Source organism: Lepidochelys olivacea (assembly GCF_965140295.1).
Source record: "Lepidochelys olivacea isolate rLepOli2 genome assembly, chromosome: 6".
NCBI lineage: Eukaryota > Metazoa > Chordata > Testudines > Cheloniidae > Lepidochelys > Lepidochelys olivacea.
In genome coordinates this window covers 21837972-21856009 of record NC_140416.1, presented here as the reverse complement: position 1 = coordinate 21856009, position 18038 = coordinate 21837972, and the positions used below count along the sequence as shown (strand labels likewise).

The following is an 18038-nucleotide window of genomic DNA, read 5'->3' as shown; positions in this document are numbered from 1 at the left end:
CTGCCAGGGGATGGGAAATAGAAAAGGGGAGGCAGTGTCTTTTTTTAAACATTTGAATGCTGCTACCACTGCTGCAACAAGCTGCACTGGAGAGTGGAGGGAGCACACACAGTGAGTTTGGCTTGTATGTGTCTATAGACAGCTCTTGTATGCTGTCCTGAGGGCAGTCTGGAAGAAAGATGATGTTTCCCAAATAAGAATGAATTAGTTTCCAAGCTGGTCTCTGTTTGTGTGTGTGTGTTTGCGTGTATGTGCAGGGGTGCTGGAACTACTGGCTTGAAGTAGTTTCCATCATATACAGGGCAGGGGTTTACAGCTTTGTTCAATGCCTTTCAATGCTATAAAAATTGTTCCAATGCCCCTGTGTGTGTAGTAGGACAGGAACATGGAAATTAAGCAAACTTGGTTTTATACAGGAGAACAATCAGACCAAGGATGGTAGGGGGAGCAGAGGCAAAGTCCAGCATCACTTCCAAGGACAAAGTAACATCACAGACACCAAGGGTATGGCTGCAGCACGGCCGCCGCAGTGGCAGGGCTGGGGTGCTGGAGTTGTGTCACTGTGATATAGACACTTCCAACATTGATGGAAAGGATTTCACATTGACCTAGCTGTGTCTACAATGAGGGGTAGGTCGACCTAACTGTGTCGTACAGGGCACAACATTTTTCACAGCCCTGGGTCAATCTAATTTTTTAAGTGTAGACTTAGCCTAAAGGGCCCTCTTGTTGCTTCAGTTCAGCTGCTGGAAGGGGAACGTGGATCTGTTTCTTCTGGTTCATTTCTCTTTCCTTTTCAGCTGATGTGGTTAGACGCAAGTTGCCTGCTTGGGTGAAGCTCTGTGGTGGGAAACCTCTCTTGCTGCTACATGTTTATATTCCTTCTACATTATAATGGAGGCTTGATTTAATTCCCCAGCAGATGCATGTGTGCGTACAGACAAATCCGGTCTAATGAGCATCTCCCTCCAGCATTCAGCAGCCTCCCTTGCTGTTGTAACATCAAAAATGGCAGTTCTTGCCTATGTGCCTTGTACCAATCCATGGTGTGCACATAAAACACTGGGTTTCAGTGGCTGTTTACAAGTGTCATAGAGAATAGGATTCACCCCCTTTGGCTTCAGCCCAGGTTTCTCCTCCAAGAGCTGTGAGAGCAGGAGCTGTTTGATATACCCCTATGTATCCCATCTATTAGAGGACAGTGGTACTCGTTACACACAGTTCACGGTTCACGATCAACATGTGAGCCAACCCAATGGGTTATGTGCACCCTCCAGCATCCACAGTACCTGAGAGAATGTACCACTCTGGTTAAGCTAGAGCAGTGGTTCTCAACGACGGGTACGTGTACCCGTGGGGGCCCGCAGAGGTCTTCCAGGGGGTACATCAGCTCATCTAGATATTTGCCTTGTTTTACAACAGGCTACATAAAAAGCACTAGCAAAGTCAGTGCAAACTAAAATTTCATAGACAGCGATTTGTTTATACTGCTCTGTATACTGTACACTGAAATGTAAGTACCATATTTATATTCCAGTTGACTTATTTTATAATTCTGTGGTAAAAATGAGAAAGTCAGCAATTTGTCAGTAGTAGTGTGCTGTGACACTTTTGTGTTTTTATGTCTGATTTTGTGAGTTTTTAACTTGGGAAACTTGGGAGTACACACATAGGCACGGGAGCTAGGGGTGCAGGGCATGCTGCAGCACCCCAAAGCTCCCAGCTGCCAGCCCCGCACCTGGGGTCCCAGCTGCTGCCTTGCACACCCAGGGTCTCAGCTGCCGGCCCCACACCCAGGGTCCCGGTTGCCACCCCGTGCATGAGGCTTTACTCACAACCTCAGCTCTCGGGGCTGGACAAGGGTAAGGAGGCTGGCTTTCAGCACCCCCACTATTAAAAATTTTGCACAATACAAATCAAACTCTTGAAAAGGGTACAGTAGTCTGCACAGGTTGAGAGTCACTGAGCTAGAGACTTTCTCCTTGACCACCATTGATTGTAGACCAAAATGTATCTCATACCTGGCAAGTTATTTTCTGTGACTCACCAGAGGGAGTTATAGAGGAATTTGCACAACTAGGGTGGAGCTCAAGCACTGAGAAGTTGTGGTTTATTCGCAAGCAGGCATATATAGCAACAACCCACAAACCACTTGGGTTGTACAGACCACGAAATTGAAATCCCAAAACTATGCCATGTTCTAAACCTCTGCAGTCCAGAGACACCATGTAACTAGCTGTGTATGCATGGGGACCATCCGAATTCACGAAACCACCACAATAGTCCCTTAAAATCTCCCTCTGCTTTGATACCTACAGAAACATACGAACGGCCAATTTAGACCCCATAATTTTCTGTGTGTAGTTGGGATTATGCTTTCCAATGTGCATCACTTTGCTTTTATCAACATTGAATTTCATCTGCCATTTTGTTGCCCAGTCACCTGGTTTTGTGAGATCTTTTTGTAGCTCTTCGCAGTCTTCCTGGGACTTAACTATCCTGAGTAGTTTTATATCCTCTGCAAATTTTGCCACCTCACTGTTTACCCCTTTTTCCAGAACATTTATGAATATGTTGAATAGGACTGGTCCCAGTACAGACCTCTGGGAGACACCGCTATTTACCTCTCTCCACTCTGAAAACTGACCATTTATTCCAACCCTTTGTTTCCTATCTTTTAACCAGTTATCAATCCATGAGAGTACCTTCCCTCTTATCCCATGACAGCTTACTTTGCTTAAGCAATTTGCAGATGATACAAAATTTGCAGATGATACAAAATTACTAAAGATAGTTAAGACCCAGGCAGACTGTGAAGAGCAACAAAGGGATCTCTCAAAACTGGATGACTGGGTAACAAAATGGCAGATGAAATTTAATGCTGATAAATACAAAGTAATACACATTGGAAAGCATAATCCCAACTATACATATAAAATGATGGGGTCTAAATTAGCCGTTACCACTCAAGAAAGAGATCTTGGAGTCATTGTGGATAGTTCTCTGAAAACATCCACTCAATGTGCAGAGGCAGTCAAAAATGCAAACAGAATGCTAGGAATAATTAAGAAAGGGATAGATAATAGGACAGAAAATATCATGTTGCCTCTATATAAATCCATGGTATGCCCACATCTTAAATACTTTGTGTAGATGTGGTCGCCCCATCTCAAAAAAGATATATTGGAAAAGGTTCAGAAAAGGGCAACAAAAATTATTAGGGGTATGGAACGGCTTCTGTATGAGGAGAGATTAATAAGACTGGGACTTTTCAGCTTGGAAAAGAGACGGCTAAGGGGAGATATGATTCAGCTCTGTAAAATCATGACTGGTGTAGAGAAAGTAGATAAGGAAGTGTTGTTTACTCCTTCTCATAACACAAGAACTAGGGATCACCAAATGAAATTAATAGGCAGCAGGTTTAAAACAAACAAAAGGAAGCATTTCTTCACACAACACACAGTCAACCTGTGGAACTCCTTGCCAGAGGATGTTGTGAAGGCTAAGACCATAACAGGGTTCAAAAAAGAACTAGATAAATTCATGGAGGATAGGTCCATCAATGGCTATTAGCCAGGATGGGCAGGAATGGTGTCCCTAGCCTCTGTTTGCCAGAAGCTGGGAATGAACGACCGGGGATGGATCACTTGATTATTACCTGTTCTGTTCATTCTCTCTGGGGCACCTGGCACTGGCCACTGTCAGAAGATGGGATACTGGGCTAGATGGACCCTTGGTCTGACCCAGTAGGGCCATTCTTATGTTAAGCACCTTTGGTGAGGGACCTTGTCAAAGGCTTTCTGAAAATCTAAGTACACAATATCCACTGGATCCCCCTTGTCCACATGCTTGTTGACCCCCCCTCAAAGAATTCTAGTAGATTGGTGAGGCATGATTTCCCTTTACAAAGACCATGTTGACTCTTCCCCAACAAATTATGTTCATCTATGTGTCTAACAATTTTGTTCTCTGCTATAGTTTCAACCAGTTTGCCCGGTACTGAAGTCAGGCTTACCGGCCTGTAATTGCTGGGGATCAGCTCTGGAGCCCTTTTTAAAAATTGGCATCATATTAGCTATCCTCCAGTCATTGGTGCCCTTGCCCTTGACTGGGCTTGTAGGTGCTACAGTAACACAAATAACAAATACTAACGGTAATAATAACAACCCTGTTTAATGAATTGGATGCAAACCGTTTTTTGGACAGCTCTATTCTGTTGCAGTACTCTCAGCTTTGGCAGGAGACCTATAAAATGAAACTCTTGCAGTGAAACATGTTTGCCCAGTGAAATCATAACAAGGTTATTGAATTTTTAGTAATGAAAGTGCTGAATATTTTATGGTTGATTACAGCAAACAGTGCATCATGGAAGATCAAGTCCAGGTAGGCAGCCTAGCCAATGGAGGAGAATGAGAGTATGAGGCACCCAAACTACAACTCCCATGAGGCACCACAATGGCATTTTAGAATAAAAATATTTTGGTTTTCAGTTAAAGTATTTTGGGTTTTGGCTGAATAGTGAATTTTTTTCAGTTTTCAGTTTATTTTTTGATGAAAAATTGAAATTATCTTCAGAAAGCTCATGCTTCTTCAAAAAAGTCTCCAGTCAAAAACCCAGTTTTGCATGAAAAAATAGTTTCATTGTAAAGTATTTGACCAGCCCTAGATAAGATCCATGGTTGAAAGACTGGCCCATTGAAGTCAATGGGAGTTTTACCAACTTACTTAGATCTGTGATTTCACTCCATGTTTTTACTGTCCGTGTTCTGCACTGGTTCAGTAAATGGGTGTGATCTAATATAGACTCACCTCAATGTCTGATATAGATTTGCTTGGTAAATTTAAAAAAAGACTTTCAATTTAGGAAAGTACAAGGTTAACAAGCTTAATTCATTTCCCCATTTCCCAGCCTACTGCACCAGCACCTTTCCTCTTACTGAGAAAGAGGTAGAAAGATCCAGGGGACCAGAACCTTTGGTTCAATTTTTGTCCTGATTTATACCAGTGGAGATTGCAAGGGCTATTAATCAAAGCAGAATTTGTCTCTTAGCTGTTCAATGAATTTAACCCAATCTAGTCTCTTATATAGTAGCCAACATGCCCCTGTGAATTAAGGAAGTATTATCCCCATTTTACAGATGGCAACAGAGGCAGAAGGAGATTTAAGGGACTTCCTCAGCATCACAACTGGAGTTTGTGGTAGAGCCAGGAACTGAACTCAGATCTCCTCCATCTAGCGCCTCCATCCCAGTCTATCTCAGAATATAAAGGCTTAGCCCTAAAAACACTATGCACAGAGGCCTGAAATGCAAAGGGTCCATTTTTTATTTTCATCACAACTTCTGTTGTCTTGACTATTTTTAGTGACTAGTTCTATTCTAGTGCTAATTACTGGATTTCTGAAGCTAACCAACCCTTAAAAAGTATCAGATCTGGCATTGGCTGAATAGGAGCCAATGTGGAATCAATTTGGTAATGATCAGATTAGACGGAAATTGTTAGATCAGACATTTATTCTTTTGTAGGCGACCCATGCCTGCCGATAGTGGGGGAGGGTGGAGTGAGGGCAGTGGCTTCTGCAGTGTTACTGAGCATGCTCAGTGCGTGTGAGCATGCTCAGTACAAGGCAAGCAGCAAATCTGGGGGGGTGACCCTGCCCCTCCCCCCACCACATCCTCTACTGCCATGCCACTTGTTGATTAAAATTTGAAAAGAGCAAAACATCTCCTGAGTCTGAATTTGATCTAACATTGTTGTCAAAGTTTAATAATGTATTTTCTGTTGTTTGAGGTTGAAGATAGAAGATGGCAGAGGTTGAAAGCACAGTTATAAACACCAATGTGAAACAGGTAAGAAGTTATTTGTTACACCACTTTATATTTCATCGTTCAAGCACTCATCGTCAGTGTGATATTCCAAAACCCACCAACAAAGAGAAGCAAGATCTAGAGACCTGAGCACAGGAATGGGAGTTAGGAACTCCTGAAATCTAATTTTGATTCCAAAGTTGGAGCTAAAATGTTCATGCCGGGAGAACTAAAGAATCCCTATCTTCAGGCACCTAAATAAAAGCAGCTTGGTTTTCAGAACTACTGAGCACCTGAAGCTCCCAATGAAGTTATAAGAGCCCACGAAAGCTTATGCCCAAATACATTTGTTAGTCTCTAAGGTGCCACAAGGGCTCCTTGTTGTTTTTGGTCGTATAAAGAAAGGGTGAGACTGATTTGTTTGGAAAAGCCTGCCTTTGCAGTGGCTGAAATGAAAACTCACAAGTGGTAGCATCCATGAAGGACATGATTGACTTTTTATTCTTCTTGCAAGAGTGGAGACAAACTGAGGTGAAACATGCCTGTGAAGGGAGGTGGGGCTGGTGATGTGCAGTGAAGCTAGTCTGTGTTGGCACAAAACTGTGGATGGTGTTGGTAAAGCATGTGTCCCCTCTTTACAGCTCTGCACAAGTAGTGGAATGAGGCTGTACTGTGTCCAGATCAGCCAAAATTATGGAGCAGGTGCCCAACACTGTCACAGACAGACAACAAAAAGAAAAGGAGTACTTGTGGCACCTTAGAGACTAACCAATGGAAAAGTCCTCCTTTTCTTTTTGCGAATACAGGCTAACACGGCTGTTACTCTGAAACCAGACAGACAACAGTATGCATCATGCATGCTGCCAAGTTGGGAGTGACGTGACCTCCAACCTTTGCCTGCCCTATCTTTTGTGATCTGAGGGGTTGAGAGTGAACACCATAGACCCAGGGTGCATCTCTTTCGCCCTAGGTCCCTCTCTTCCCTGGATTGCGCAGGGCCAACAGCAATCAAGTGTGTGTCATGCTATCCAGTGCGCACAGCTGCCACGGTGGGGTTTGAATCTCAGGCATCATGCCTTAATTCATCCTAGTCAACAAATACATGTAACAAATGAGCTGTTGGTAGAATAGGTGTCCTATCCCACATCTATTCCTGCCTGGTCTGACCCCAGCGTACAGCTCCGTTCATCCAATAACTTCCACCTGAAACAAACGTCCCAGCCGCTGTAATGTGCAAGATGTATACACGCCATCTAGGTTCTGAATGGGGGACTCCACTAACTGGGGAAGTGCGCTATCCGTGTCCACCCACCAGCTTGCAGACAACACCCACAGGTGAGAGAAGGTGTGCAGCAACACTGTGACGCTGGTGGTGCTCTATAGATCAGCTGGACGGAAACGGTCAATCACTGTGCCTGCTCAAGTCTTGGCACTGAACAGCCCCACGTCCGCAGGGATTGGCTGCCTGTGGTGGGGGATTGGGGCAATTGCAAGGCTACCCCAAGTAGTTAGGACCCCAGGAAGTGTGTGGGAGAAGGGAGATGATGTCAGAGCCTGCAGCTCCCACTGCTCCTTTGCAGCATCCTCTCCCCATTGATCATTGCCATCTCTTTCTTTTAAATCCACCCCTCTCTTCTTTTGGGATCTCCCACTGCCCACCGCAGAAAGACCCAAATGAGGCGCTGGTCATCGCCGTGACAACCAGGGCCATCTTCAACCTGGAGGAGGAGCATCAGCTGTTCCTGACAAAGGGCAAGGAAGAGTATGTGAAGTATCAGCAAGTCAATGAGGATAAGCCCTTGGAGCAAGGTACAGCCTTCGCTTTCATTCAGGTGAGATGCCAGCAATGGCGCCCACTTCCTTCAAGCCTTGTGCTGTTTGGCTGGGGCATCTCTCTCTGACATAGGCAAAGAGTTGTGCCTCACTCATGGTGAGGTATGCTTTCATCCAGGTGAGATGCTTTGGCCCAGATTCTACATTAAAACAACACCTAAATACCTTTGAGGGTCTGGGCCTTTGCCCGTAGCCAGGTGAGACCTTGACTTTTGTGAGGTCAAGATGCTTCCAGCCTTATCTCTTATCTGTATAAGGTGTGGTCTTTGCTGCAGTCAAGGTGAGGTGCTTCCTCAGACATGCATCGGAGTGTGACTCTTGGCCCTTATTTGGAACAATGAAATATACACGTGAGTTGTGTGTTGTTCTGTTTTGTGGAGGGATACATTGCGGACACATAAACCATCAGGGCACCATTCCAAAACTGATGGTGGTCAACTTGGATGGCACCACATCACTATGGTATTTTTAAAAATCATTTAGTGTTTAAAGCATAAATACCAGCCTTCCTGCCATACCCAGGATGGCAGACAGACTGTGAGGAATCAAGGAAAACTATGACACTAGTTTCCTCATCACAACCATCCTAGTGACCTTACCGTAGAAGGTTAGAGACAGAGCAAAATCAGCACCATGAAGTGACTTCTTGAGCAAGGACGTAACAGCAGCAATTTGAAGGGAAGATGACACCAGCAGAGGTTGGTGACATCTGAAAGTGGGTAGGCAAATTGAATTATATATACTTAGTGCATATATAATGGACTATGTATAATTAGACAAAATAGGCTAAATTCAGGCCAGGCATATGTCAATGGAAAAGGATGTGGCCCTGAATAAGGAATCTGGGGAGCTGTCATTCCCATGGCTAAGGGGAGCTGTAGGCCACGCAGCAATACATGCTGGGAAAGGGACAAGAAGGAGGTCCCTTTTTCATCAGTGTGTGATACACTGGAGAGAGAATAAGACTTGCTGTTCGTCTCCCTGCTAGGAGAAAGAGCGACACTTGGAGAAGGGCAAGAGCTCCAGGTCTCTCTGGTCAAAGGGCCTGGGAAGAGGCCCAAGAGAAGACAGCCAGAGGGTGGGGTGAATCACTCCAACAAGGGGGTGCCTGTTGCAGAGTGAAGGAAGTGGCATGAAAGGGGAAGTGAAGCGGGGCCAGAGTTGGTGGTTGGACCTGACACCGGCTTCTCTGTCGAGGGCCTGAAGGTTGGAGCTTGAAGAAGAGAGAGGGCACGAACTCCGCTGACTCAGAGGGAGCAGCAGAGCAGGGGGCGTTGCAGTTGTCCCCGAGGGAGGAGAGGAAACTCACAGAGCCTCACGGGAGGGCTGTGATCCAAGAAATGAGACTGTGGGCAATGTTGGACTCTCATTTACACAGTGGAGTGGAGTGCTTTGGGTTAGCCAGAGGCTTAAAGTACAAAAACCAAATTACTGAGAGGGTAACTATGGCAACCAATAGGTCAGGGCTAAATTTGGCCTCTTCTGGTTTAAGCCCAGGGCTGTTGGCAGTGGAAAGGCTGCAATCTTCTCTCTGCAACCAGGCGCCCTGCATGGAGTGGACACGGCTAGAACAATCACTAATGTTAGCCGATCCACCACAGGACTTCTGTAATGCCCTAGGGCAAGTTAAAGCCATCCCCTCCGCAACAGAATTCCTGAGGGGAAAGTGCATGGCAATGCTTTTGTCTGCCCTTCCTTGAGTGATTTCCCCATTGGTTGCAGAGGGCCACTGTCATCTACATTTCCCTACACCAACAAGAGCGATTCTGTCTCCTGGATGCAGGGGAGGAGTGCTGGAAATTGTGTGGCAGCAGATTGTGGGTACGTTTGTAAGTATACAGCTCGGAGAACAGCCCTTTATAAAACAGTGTCGTGTCTCCGGCTGCTTCATCCAGGCCACGCAGTTTGTGAATGAGAAACTCCTGGAGAGAAACCCAGAGGAAAAGGGCCTCTTTGATGTCATCATCCTCTCCAACAACAGCCCAGAGAGTGGCATGCGCATCATCAACAGTGCTAAGCAACATGGTAAGGAGATCCCACCTCTCATTTGAAGTCAGCCCACATTCGGTGAATGGGGGAAAACTGTCATCTGGTCCTCCAGAGATTGCTGTGAAATAGATGAGGAGGTGGGTCCAGGGGGGATACACGCCCATCTGGGGACAGGTGGTATCGAAAGGGAAGGACACAGGCTATGTGTGGGATGGTAGCACAAAAAGGGGATGAAGTGAAGGTGATGTTGTGGGAAATGGCTGGCATCCTGAGAAGGATGTTGCATGAACGTGGGAGATAGGGAGTGAAGATTTAACATTGTGAGGGACCTTGTGCTGAGGTGGGGAGGAAAGATAATGGTGGCTATGCTGAGGGTCACTGCATGAGTGGAAGGCAGCAGGAAAGGGGTATTGCCCTGATATCTGGAGCAGCTGTTGTCCTGACAGGGTCAGGATATCAGTTGCACAAAGGGACCCTGCTTTAGGGTGTGTCGGCCATGGCAGGAGATGTAGGGAGCGCTGTGTCAGTGTGGGCTGGAGCACAAGGCAGGCTGGAAATAGAAATTAGAGATCGTTTTTTGTGGATGATCTTGGGCAAATCATTTCCCTGCTCGGTGCCTCAGCTTTCCCACCAAGTGGGGATAATGATACGGACCTCGTTTGTAAAACACATTGAGATCCACAGATGAGAAGCACTGTGTAAGAGCTAGGTATTCTTTTGATTTCATTTACTTTTTCTGATGTTAAGGTTTGGAGATTTCCAAGTTTTGCTTTGTCAGCGATGAAGATTCCACCCAGTACTTGAAATCCCATAATGTCAAGCTCTTCCTCTCGGCCGACAGGACGGACGTGTGCAATGCACTCCAGCGAGGTGTGCTTTCTCCTTCTCTCTCACCCAGCCTAGGATTTCATTCTTACACCTGGGCCCTACACCGCCTCCCCCCCCAGCACCCCCAAGATGAAGTTACTTCAAGACTTGCTTTTTCAGAGGGGTTTATTATTCAATTCAGAGAAGTGGTTCTGGTCTCGATCTTGACACATTAGGTCTCAGCCTGCAAACAATTCAGAACCTAACAGTTCAGCAGGGTCTAGAAGTCACACATAACCATCTTGTAACTGTTTGGTGGTGCATGTCAGATGAACTAGCAGGTCTCCAGTGCAACTGGGCAAGTAACTCATAATTCATCTGTTGCTGAAGAGTTTAGTCTCTTTCTGTTTACCAGATACCCACAAACAGACCATGCGTTTTCTCAGATGTATTCATTATTCTAAACTATACATCAAATAGTGCGTGTGAATAATTGTTGCTCATGAATTCGGTCATAAGTTGGTTGTTACGAGCATCCAGTATTGTAGATTCAAGCTGTTCCTGCTCCCCGGTTGAATGAGTCACTGTTACAATCAGGTTTGCAGAGCGCACTGATTATAAATTGGAAATTTGCTTTCTGTGATTCACTTAAAATTAAGCATATGCTGAAGTGCTTTCCTGAATGGGGATGGACATAAGCATGCACTTACCCTCAATCAGGGTGTAGGAGTCTTTCCAATGACTTTCAGGGGGATCATGCCCAGAGTCTCTTTTCATGAACAATGCTGGTGTGACTGGGATCTCGCCCAGCTGTCGAGGTTCCTTCTTTCAGGCAAACAACACAATCCACAAGCAACTTACATCTGAACAACAAATCTTTTCTCTGCGGTGAAGTAAAACCCTAAAGCTGCCTGATTGAGTAACATTCCTTGTTTAAAACCCATTTCCTGGCTATAATACCAGTATGTGAGAGTGGGCAGAGAACCCCTTTTCTCCAGTGCAGGAAGAGGGCCAGCATTAGGCCAGGTGCATAAAAGAATATAGTGGAGGTGCCAGCCAGTTTCACCAGCTGCACCAAGGGAGCATATCTGGGTTTGGCAGGGTAGGATAAGCACAGGCAGGAGAGTGCTGGGTGTATTTGATGCATAGGGGCAGCAAGCCATGCTCCCCACAGCACCTACGGAGGTGTCTCCAGACAGTGACATCTGTCCATTGCCTCTCTCTCCCACCCCCACAATGGCTCTGCCTCTGCAGATGTCTAGTTGAGCCCTATTTAGAGATCTATCGTCTGTTTTCACTTGGGGGACCAGAAGCTGCAAGGGCCTGATCCCAAGCCCATTGAAGTCAGGGGCAGTCTTTCCCTGGATGTCAGTGGGCATTGGGTGAGGTTATAACAATTTCCTGGAAGAAGCTGTGCCTATGCTGACTGCTCCCCAGCCTGCCCTCCCTTGCATGCAAGCACAAGGGTGAACAGCATCACCAGGCAGCCAGGACTCGTACTCTGGGGCCCTCACCAGAACGTGGACACAGTCTCTCTGGTTCCCATCCTCAGCTGGGCAGTGACGCGTCTTTCTGTCCCACAGGAGTGTCGGCGGCTCTCATCTTCCAGCAGGAGGTGCAGGCCCCCTGCACCCAACTGCGAGTGGTGTTTGACGGGGATGCCGTGCTCTTCTCGGATGAGACAGACCGGGTTTTTCGAGAGAAGGGGCTGTCGGGGGCTCTGAAGTATGAGAGGGCAATGGAAGCCGTGCCCATGGGAGAGGTATGTTCGCTTGCCCTGCCTTAATGGGCTTCCCAGTCCCTACACTTGCTTCCAACCTGCTCAGTCTGGTTGTGTTACACTCACCCACAGTGACCAGTGAGTGAGCCCTCCTTCTAGGGTTTCACCAGTAACCCCTTGCAGCAGAATATGCACAAACATTCATGGGTGGCCTCTGGCCTATACATTGACTGCTTTGGCCTGATCCAACACCCCGCTGAAGGCATTGGAGAGTCCCCCATTGGTTTCAGTGAATGCTGTAACAGACCATAGGTCTCTTCTCCTGTAGATGAGGTTTGTGACGCGGGCACTGCACTGAAATCAGATGGGACGCCTGTGAATATTTGCTCTATTTCTAACCCTCTTCCCAGTCTGCAAACCTTTATTAGCAAATTCACTGTCATTTGTCACAATCAACTGGTCCAACTTTTGTGGTGCTGCTTGTTGGAACATGTCCATCTGCTCACTTGGGACTGAAATAAGGCCACAACATTCACTTCCATTTCTGCCCTACTTGGGGTTTACATCAAGTCTTCAAAAGTGAAGGGCTAGAGCACTAACCCACTGTGCTACTACACAGTTCACCCTATGGCACAGTTCACAGACCACTGGTGCTCTGCCGACCACTTGCCGGAGGAGAGCTGACTGGTGGCACAGTGCTGGCCCCCTCTTGTTTCTAGCTGCTAAGTTGCATTAAAAGACAGGTTCATGCTATTCGGCTTTGACAGGTTTATGATATTCAAAGCATAAACTGATTTCCTAAAGTCACGTTTCCATGTAAGCAATTGCTGTCATTGCTACAGGGATGTTTTATGATTGATGAGTGGGGAAGTGTCCATGAGACCATCCCTCTAGTAAATTGTGGTCCAGGCACTGGAAAAGTTCAAGATCTGCAGCTGTAAGGAATCTACATTCCTAGCCTCTGTGAGAAATCGCTCAATCTTCCTTGACCTCTCTTTTCTGGCTACTTTTGTGCAAAGGTGAAATTAACCCCTCCTCATGTACTCCCAACCTCTAATCCCTGTGTGGTTTCCAGGGTCCATTGAAGGCATTTGCCATGCATCTTGGGAAGATGCGCAAGAAGTTCAGCCAGGAGAATTCCCCTATTCGCACCTACTTGGTGACTGCCCGCAGTGGCCGTGATATGGGCATCCGTGCTATCAAGACCCTCCGGGAATGGGGGCTGGCGATTGATGAAGCCTTCTTCATGGACGGGGCTCCCAAGGGCCCTCTCCTCTCCCAGATCCAACCCCACATCTTCTTTGATGATGGCCTTCATAACATCCAGGGGGCTCAGGATATTGGCATACCCTCTGCCTTGGTCCCCTGTAACTGCTGATGGGCAGGGATGAAGGGGCAAAGGTCATCCAAGGATCAGGCCTCCCAAAATGCAATGGGAGAACACCAGGACAAAGCTTCTGCCAGAAGGGATAAGGGAGGATTTCTATACCTGTGCTAAGCAAGCTTGGGGCAGAGGGAGAGAAGATGCTGTGTGTTGATGTGGTGCTGGATCTGTTGCTCTTGGGTCCCTCTCTTAGTTCCAAAGACAGGGTCCATCTGACCTTGGGGATGTGGCAACAGAAGTCAAAAATCCACAGGAAGGAAGGACTCTCGAAATGTAACCCTTACGCGCATCTCTTGATCTGCCTTAGCCATCTCTTCAGTGACTGCAACCCTTCCAGCCACTAGGGCTGATGTGCTCCACTACTCGTGTCATACGAGTGATGAGACCATGTGAGCTGAAGATAGCATGTCACTGTCGTAAGAGGCAGGCAGTGTAAGCTCAGGCTGCACTCAGGCATGGGAGTTGGTCTTTGGGGCTTTGGGCCAGTACTGCTATTCAAATGCCAAGATGCCCTCTAAACACTGCATTTGTTGGGGATTGTGCTTTTTCAAAGGAAACTGTTTTTTTTTTAGTGTGTATGTTTTATATATATGGGGCCAAATCCTGAGGGGTGCTGAGCAACTAGTGAGCACTTGCATCTTCCGCTGACTTCAGCAGGAGTTCCAGATGCTCAGCACCTCCCAGGATTTGAGTGCTAGGGACCAGGAAATCTGTCTTCTCACAGTTTCTAGTTTGTAGGTATGCCTTACGTTGGGCCTGATTCTGATCTCCCATTTGGTGTAAATCAAGAGTAACTCCACAGAAATCAGTGGAATTATACCAGGGTAAGTGAAATCAGAATCCGGTCCATAATATCTAGTAGTTAATTTAATGTCAACCTCTCTCTCTTCCACATCTCTTTTCTGCTCAGTTCTCTCTTTTCCTGCCAGCCACGCAGCCTCTCTGCTGCTCTCCCCTCTAAATGGCACAGAAAGATCAAGTCACTGTCAATTTATAATGCACAACACTGCAAAGCTGCTTTTCTCACAGTATCTCAAGTATGTTTGTGCTGAGAATAGGGTAAGAATGGCAGGCCCCACAGTATATCTGGTCATTCACACTTAGGATCCAAGACAAATCATTCCAATGTTATTTTCCAGTAATAATTTTTTTAAAGAACTAAGTCTGGGTTGGTTATATCTGCACACAAATATGGTGCAAAGCCCTCGTATAGACATAATATACATAGGATACTAGGGTTATATCCTCTGTGTGTGTATGTTTATTTACATAGATATAGATTCTCAGTTGGTGTAAATCTGTGGTAGCTCCTTTGACTCAAGGAGTTATGCCAACTTATCTGAGTATCTGGCCCTACATGTATGATGCTGCAGTAATGACCTAGCACTCCAGTTCCTGTGCGCTCTTGCCAGCAACAGCGCTTCGATTTTAGTGCTTGAATCTCAGCAAACTATTCAAAAGGGGTAGGAAGATTCAAAAATAACAGCAGAGTATTGGGGTAGGAGAGGGCTTAGCCGAGTGCCTTAGTCTAAGCACTCTGCGTTACACATTCCTTGTTTCTTCTCGAATAAACAGCCATTAGCTTTTGTTCTTGCTGGCTGTAACAGGGGCTGCTGATTACACTGCGGCATTGTTCTTGCTGGCGCTGGAGCATCTGAAGCCTGTCCTGAGTGGTTTGGGATATGTTGGATTGTTTACTGGGCAGGAAGCAGTAGGACGGAGCCTAATTTATATTTGCTAACCTGCAGTTTCTTTCCAAGGGCTGGTTTCAGAGTAGCAGCTGTGTTAGTCTGTATTCTCAAAAAGAAAAGGAGTACTAGTGGGCTCAAATAAATTGGTTAGTCTCTAAGGTGCCACTAGTACTCCTTTTCTTTTTTCCAAGGGCTGAATTTCATCCATTTGTCTATGCACACATTCACCACCAGAGGCCACCATGCTGCTCCTTACTGAAAAAGGCATGCTGGCCAATTGATCCCATTGCTGCTGTAGCATGTGGCCAGGTCACAAAATCAGGGCAAACAGAACTTAGATTTTTGCTTCAAAGGGGCTCTTACAAGCAGTGGGTAAAAAACAATGTTTAATTGACAAAATACGAGAAAAATATCATACTGCCTCTATATAAAAATCCACAGTACGCCGACATATTGAATAGTGCATGCAGATTTGGTCACCCCATCTCAAAAAAGATCCATTGGATTTGGAAACGGTACAGAAAAGGGCAACAGAAATAATTAAGGGTATGAACACCTTCTGTGTGAAGAGAGATTGAAAAGACTTGGGATTTTTCAGCTTGGAAAAGAGATGACTAAAGGGGCATGTGATCGAGGTCTATAAAATCATGACTGGTGTGGAAAAATTGAGTAAGGAAGTGTTATTTACTCCTTCACATAACACAAGAACTAGGGGTCACCCAATGAAATTAATAGGCAGCAGGTTTAAAACCAAAAAAAAAAGTATTTCTTCACAGTCAACCTGTGGAACTCTTTTTCCAGGGGATGTCGTGAAGGCCAAAACTATAGCAGGGTTCCAGTAAGAACTATACGTTCATGGAGGATAGGTCCAGCAATGGCAATTAGCCAGGGTGGGCAGGGATCCAACACCCTGTTCTGCATGTCCTTCGCCTCTGTTTGCCAGAAGCTGGGAGTGGGCAACAGGGCAACTTGATTGCCTGTTCTGTTCATTCCCTCTGAAGCACCTGGCATTGGCCTCTGTCGGAAGACAGGATACTGGGCTAGCTGGACCTTTGGTCTGACCCAGCGTAGCCATTCTCATGTTCTTATATAGAACCCAGATGTATCTGCTCCCCACTGTAACCCACTAGACCCCGCTCTCCTCCAAGAGCTGGGATAGAACCCAGGAGTCCTGATGGGGTCTCTCATCACAGAGTTAGTAATAAAGTCAGAATATACATTAAATTTTAAACCTAACCAGTGTCCCTTAAGTGACTTACCACAAGATGTCAGAACACGTTGTTGTTAGAGCTGAGTGGGTCTAATATTTATCTAATTTTCTTTCTTTTATATAGGAATTCGGTACAGAGCTCCTGTCAGCTAATTGCTGTTATCTGCCCAAAAAATAGAGTTTTCAAGTGCCTAAGTATCCCCAGGATTCACGGTTTAAGGTGGCTCCCCCTTACCAAAATCTGCAGTGGTGCCCCTGGCTGGCCCACTGAAGTCAATGGCAAAACCCTCATCGACTTCAGTAGAGCCAGGATTTCACCTTGAGCTCTCCCCTTTTGAACCAGTAGGGGCTCAGAAGCAGGACTGCTATACACAGGAGTGAGTGTTGCTCGAAAGCAACCTTCCCTCCCCAGTGGTTGATGGAAGGAGTGACATTGACTGACACATAATCACTCCCCTGGCTAGAAAGATGCTGGCTGCACTGTGAGAAACTGAAGGTGAGAATGTTAAAGTAGGGAAATGTATGTGAGGTGGTAGTGAGGAAGAATTCCCAACCTCTAGTGGAAATACTGTGGACCACTGCATACTGAGGAAGGGGGAGTTGCTACTATCTCTTTTGTAGATAGATGGTGTCATAAATATAAAGGGAAGGGTAACCACCTTTCTGTATACAGTGCTATAAAATCCCTCCTGGCCAGAGGCAAAGTCCTTTTAGCTGTAAAGGGTTAAGAAGCTCAGGTAACCTAGCTGGCACCTGACACAAAATGACTAATGAGGGGACAAGATACTTTAAAATCTGGAGGGGGGAAAAAGGTTTTGTCTGTCTGTGTGATACCTTTGCCGGGAACAGATCAAGGATGCAAGCCCTCCAACTCCTGTAAAGTTAGTAAGTAATCAAGCTAGAAAATGCGTTAGGTTTTCTTTGTTTTGGCTTGTGAAATTTGCTGTGCTGGAGGAAATGTGTATTCCTGGTTTTGTGTCTTTTTGTAACTTAAGGTTTTGCCTAGAGGGATTATCTATGTTTTGAATCTGACTGCCTGTAAGATTATCTTCCATTCTGATCTTACAGAGCTGTTCTCTTATCTTTTTTTGTTCTTCTAATAAAGTTCTGTTTTTTAAGAATCTGACTGAGTTTTTTGGGTGTTAAAAATCCAAGGCTGATCTGTGCTCATCTTGTTTATTCTCAAGCCTCCTCAGGAAAGGGGTTGTAAGGGCTTGGGGGGATATTTTGGGAAAATAGGAACTCCAAGTTGTCCTTTCCCTGTTCTTTGTCTAAATCACTTGGTGGTGGCAGCATGCTGTTCAAAGTCAAGGCGAAGTTTGTGCCTTGGGAAAGTTTTTAGCCTAAGCTGGTAAAAATAAGCTTAGGGAGTCTTTTAGGCGGGTCCCCACATCTGTACCCTAGAGTTCAGAGTGGGGAAGGAACCCTGACAGATGGCTAAAGCAATAGTCTTCTTCAGCTTGCCACTCCTGTAGTAGACCCATAACCTCTGGCTGTGTTACTGAAGTCCTCAAATCTTGATTTAAAGACTTCAAGTTACAGAGAATACACCATTTACTCTACTCTAATTCAAACCAGCAAGTGACCCATGCCCCAT

General features: G+C 45.8%; 1 protein-coding gene across 2 annotated transcripts; it reads left to right on the top strand.

The window, feature by feature from the left end:
- Positions 1-17562, top strand: LOC311523034 (cytosolic 5'-nucleotidase 1A-like). 2 transcript variants are annotated; one of them, XM_084632695.1, is made up of 7 exons: positions 1-111; positions 5791-5849; positions 7472-7639; positions 9536-9665; positions 10377-10499; positions 12020-12198; positions 13232-17562. In XM_084632695.1, exons 2-7 carry the CDS (start codon positions 5805-5807, stop codon positions 13532-13534), a joined length of 948 nt encoding a protein of 315 aa, XP_084488821.1. In that variant the 5' UTR covers positions 1-111; positions 5791-5804; the 3' UTR covers positions 13535-17562. The 2 variants fall into 2 exon arrangements, with proteins under 2 accessions (XP_084488821.1, XP_084488822.1); XM_084632696.1 differs by having other exon boundaries at positions 4-124.
- The last annotated feature ends 476 nt before the right edge of the window (positions 17563-18038 follow it).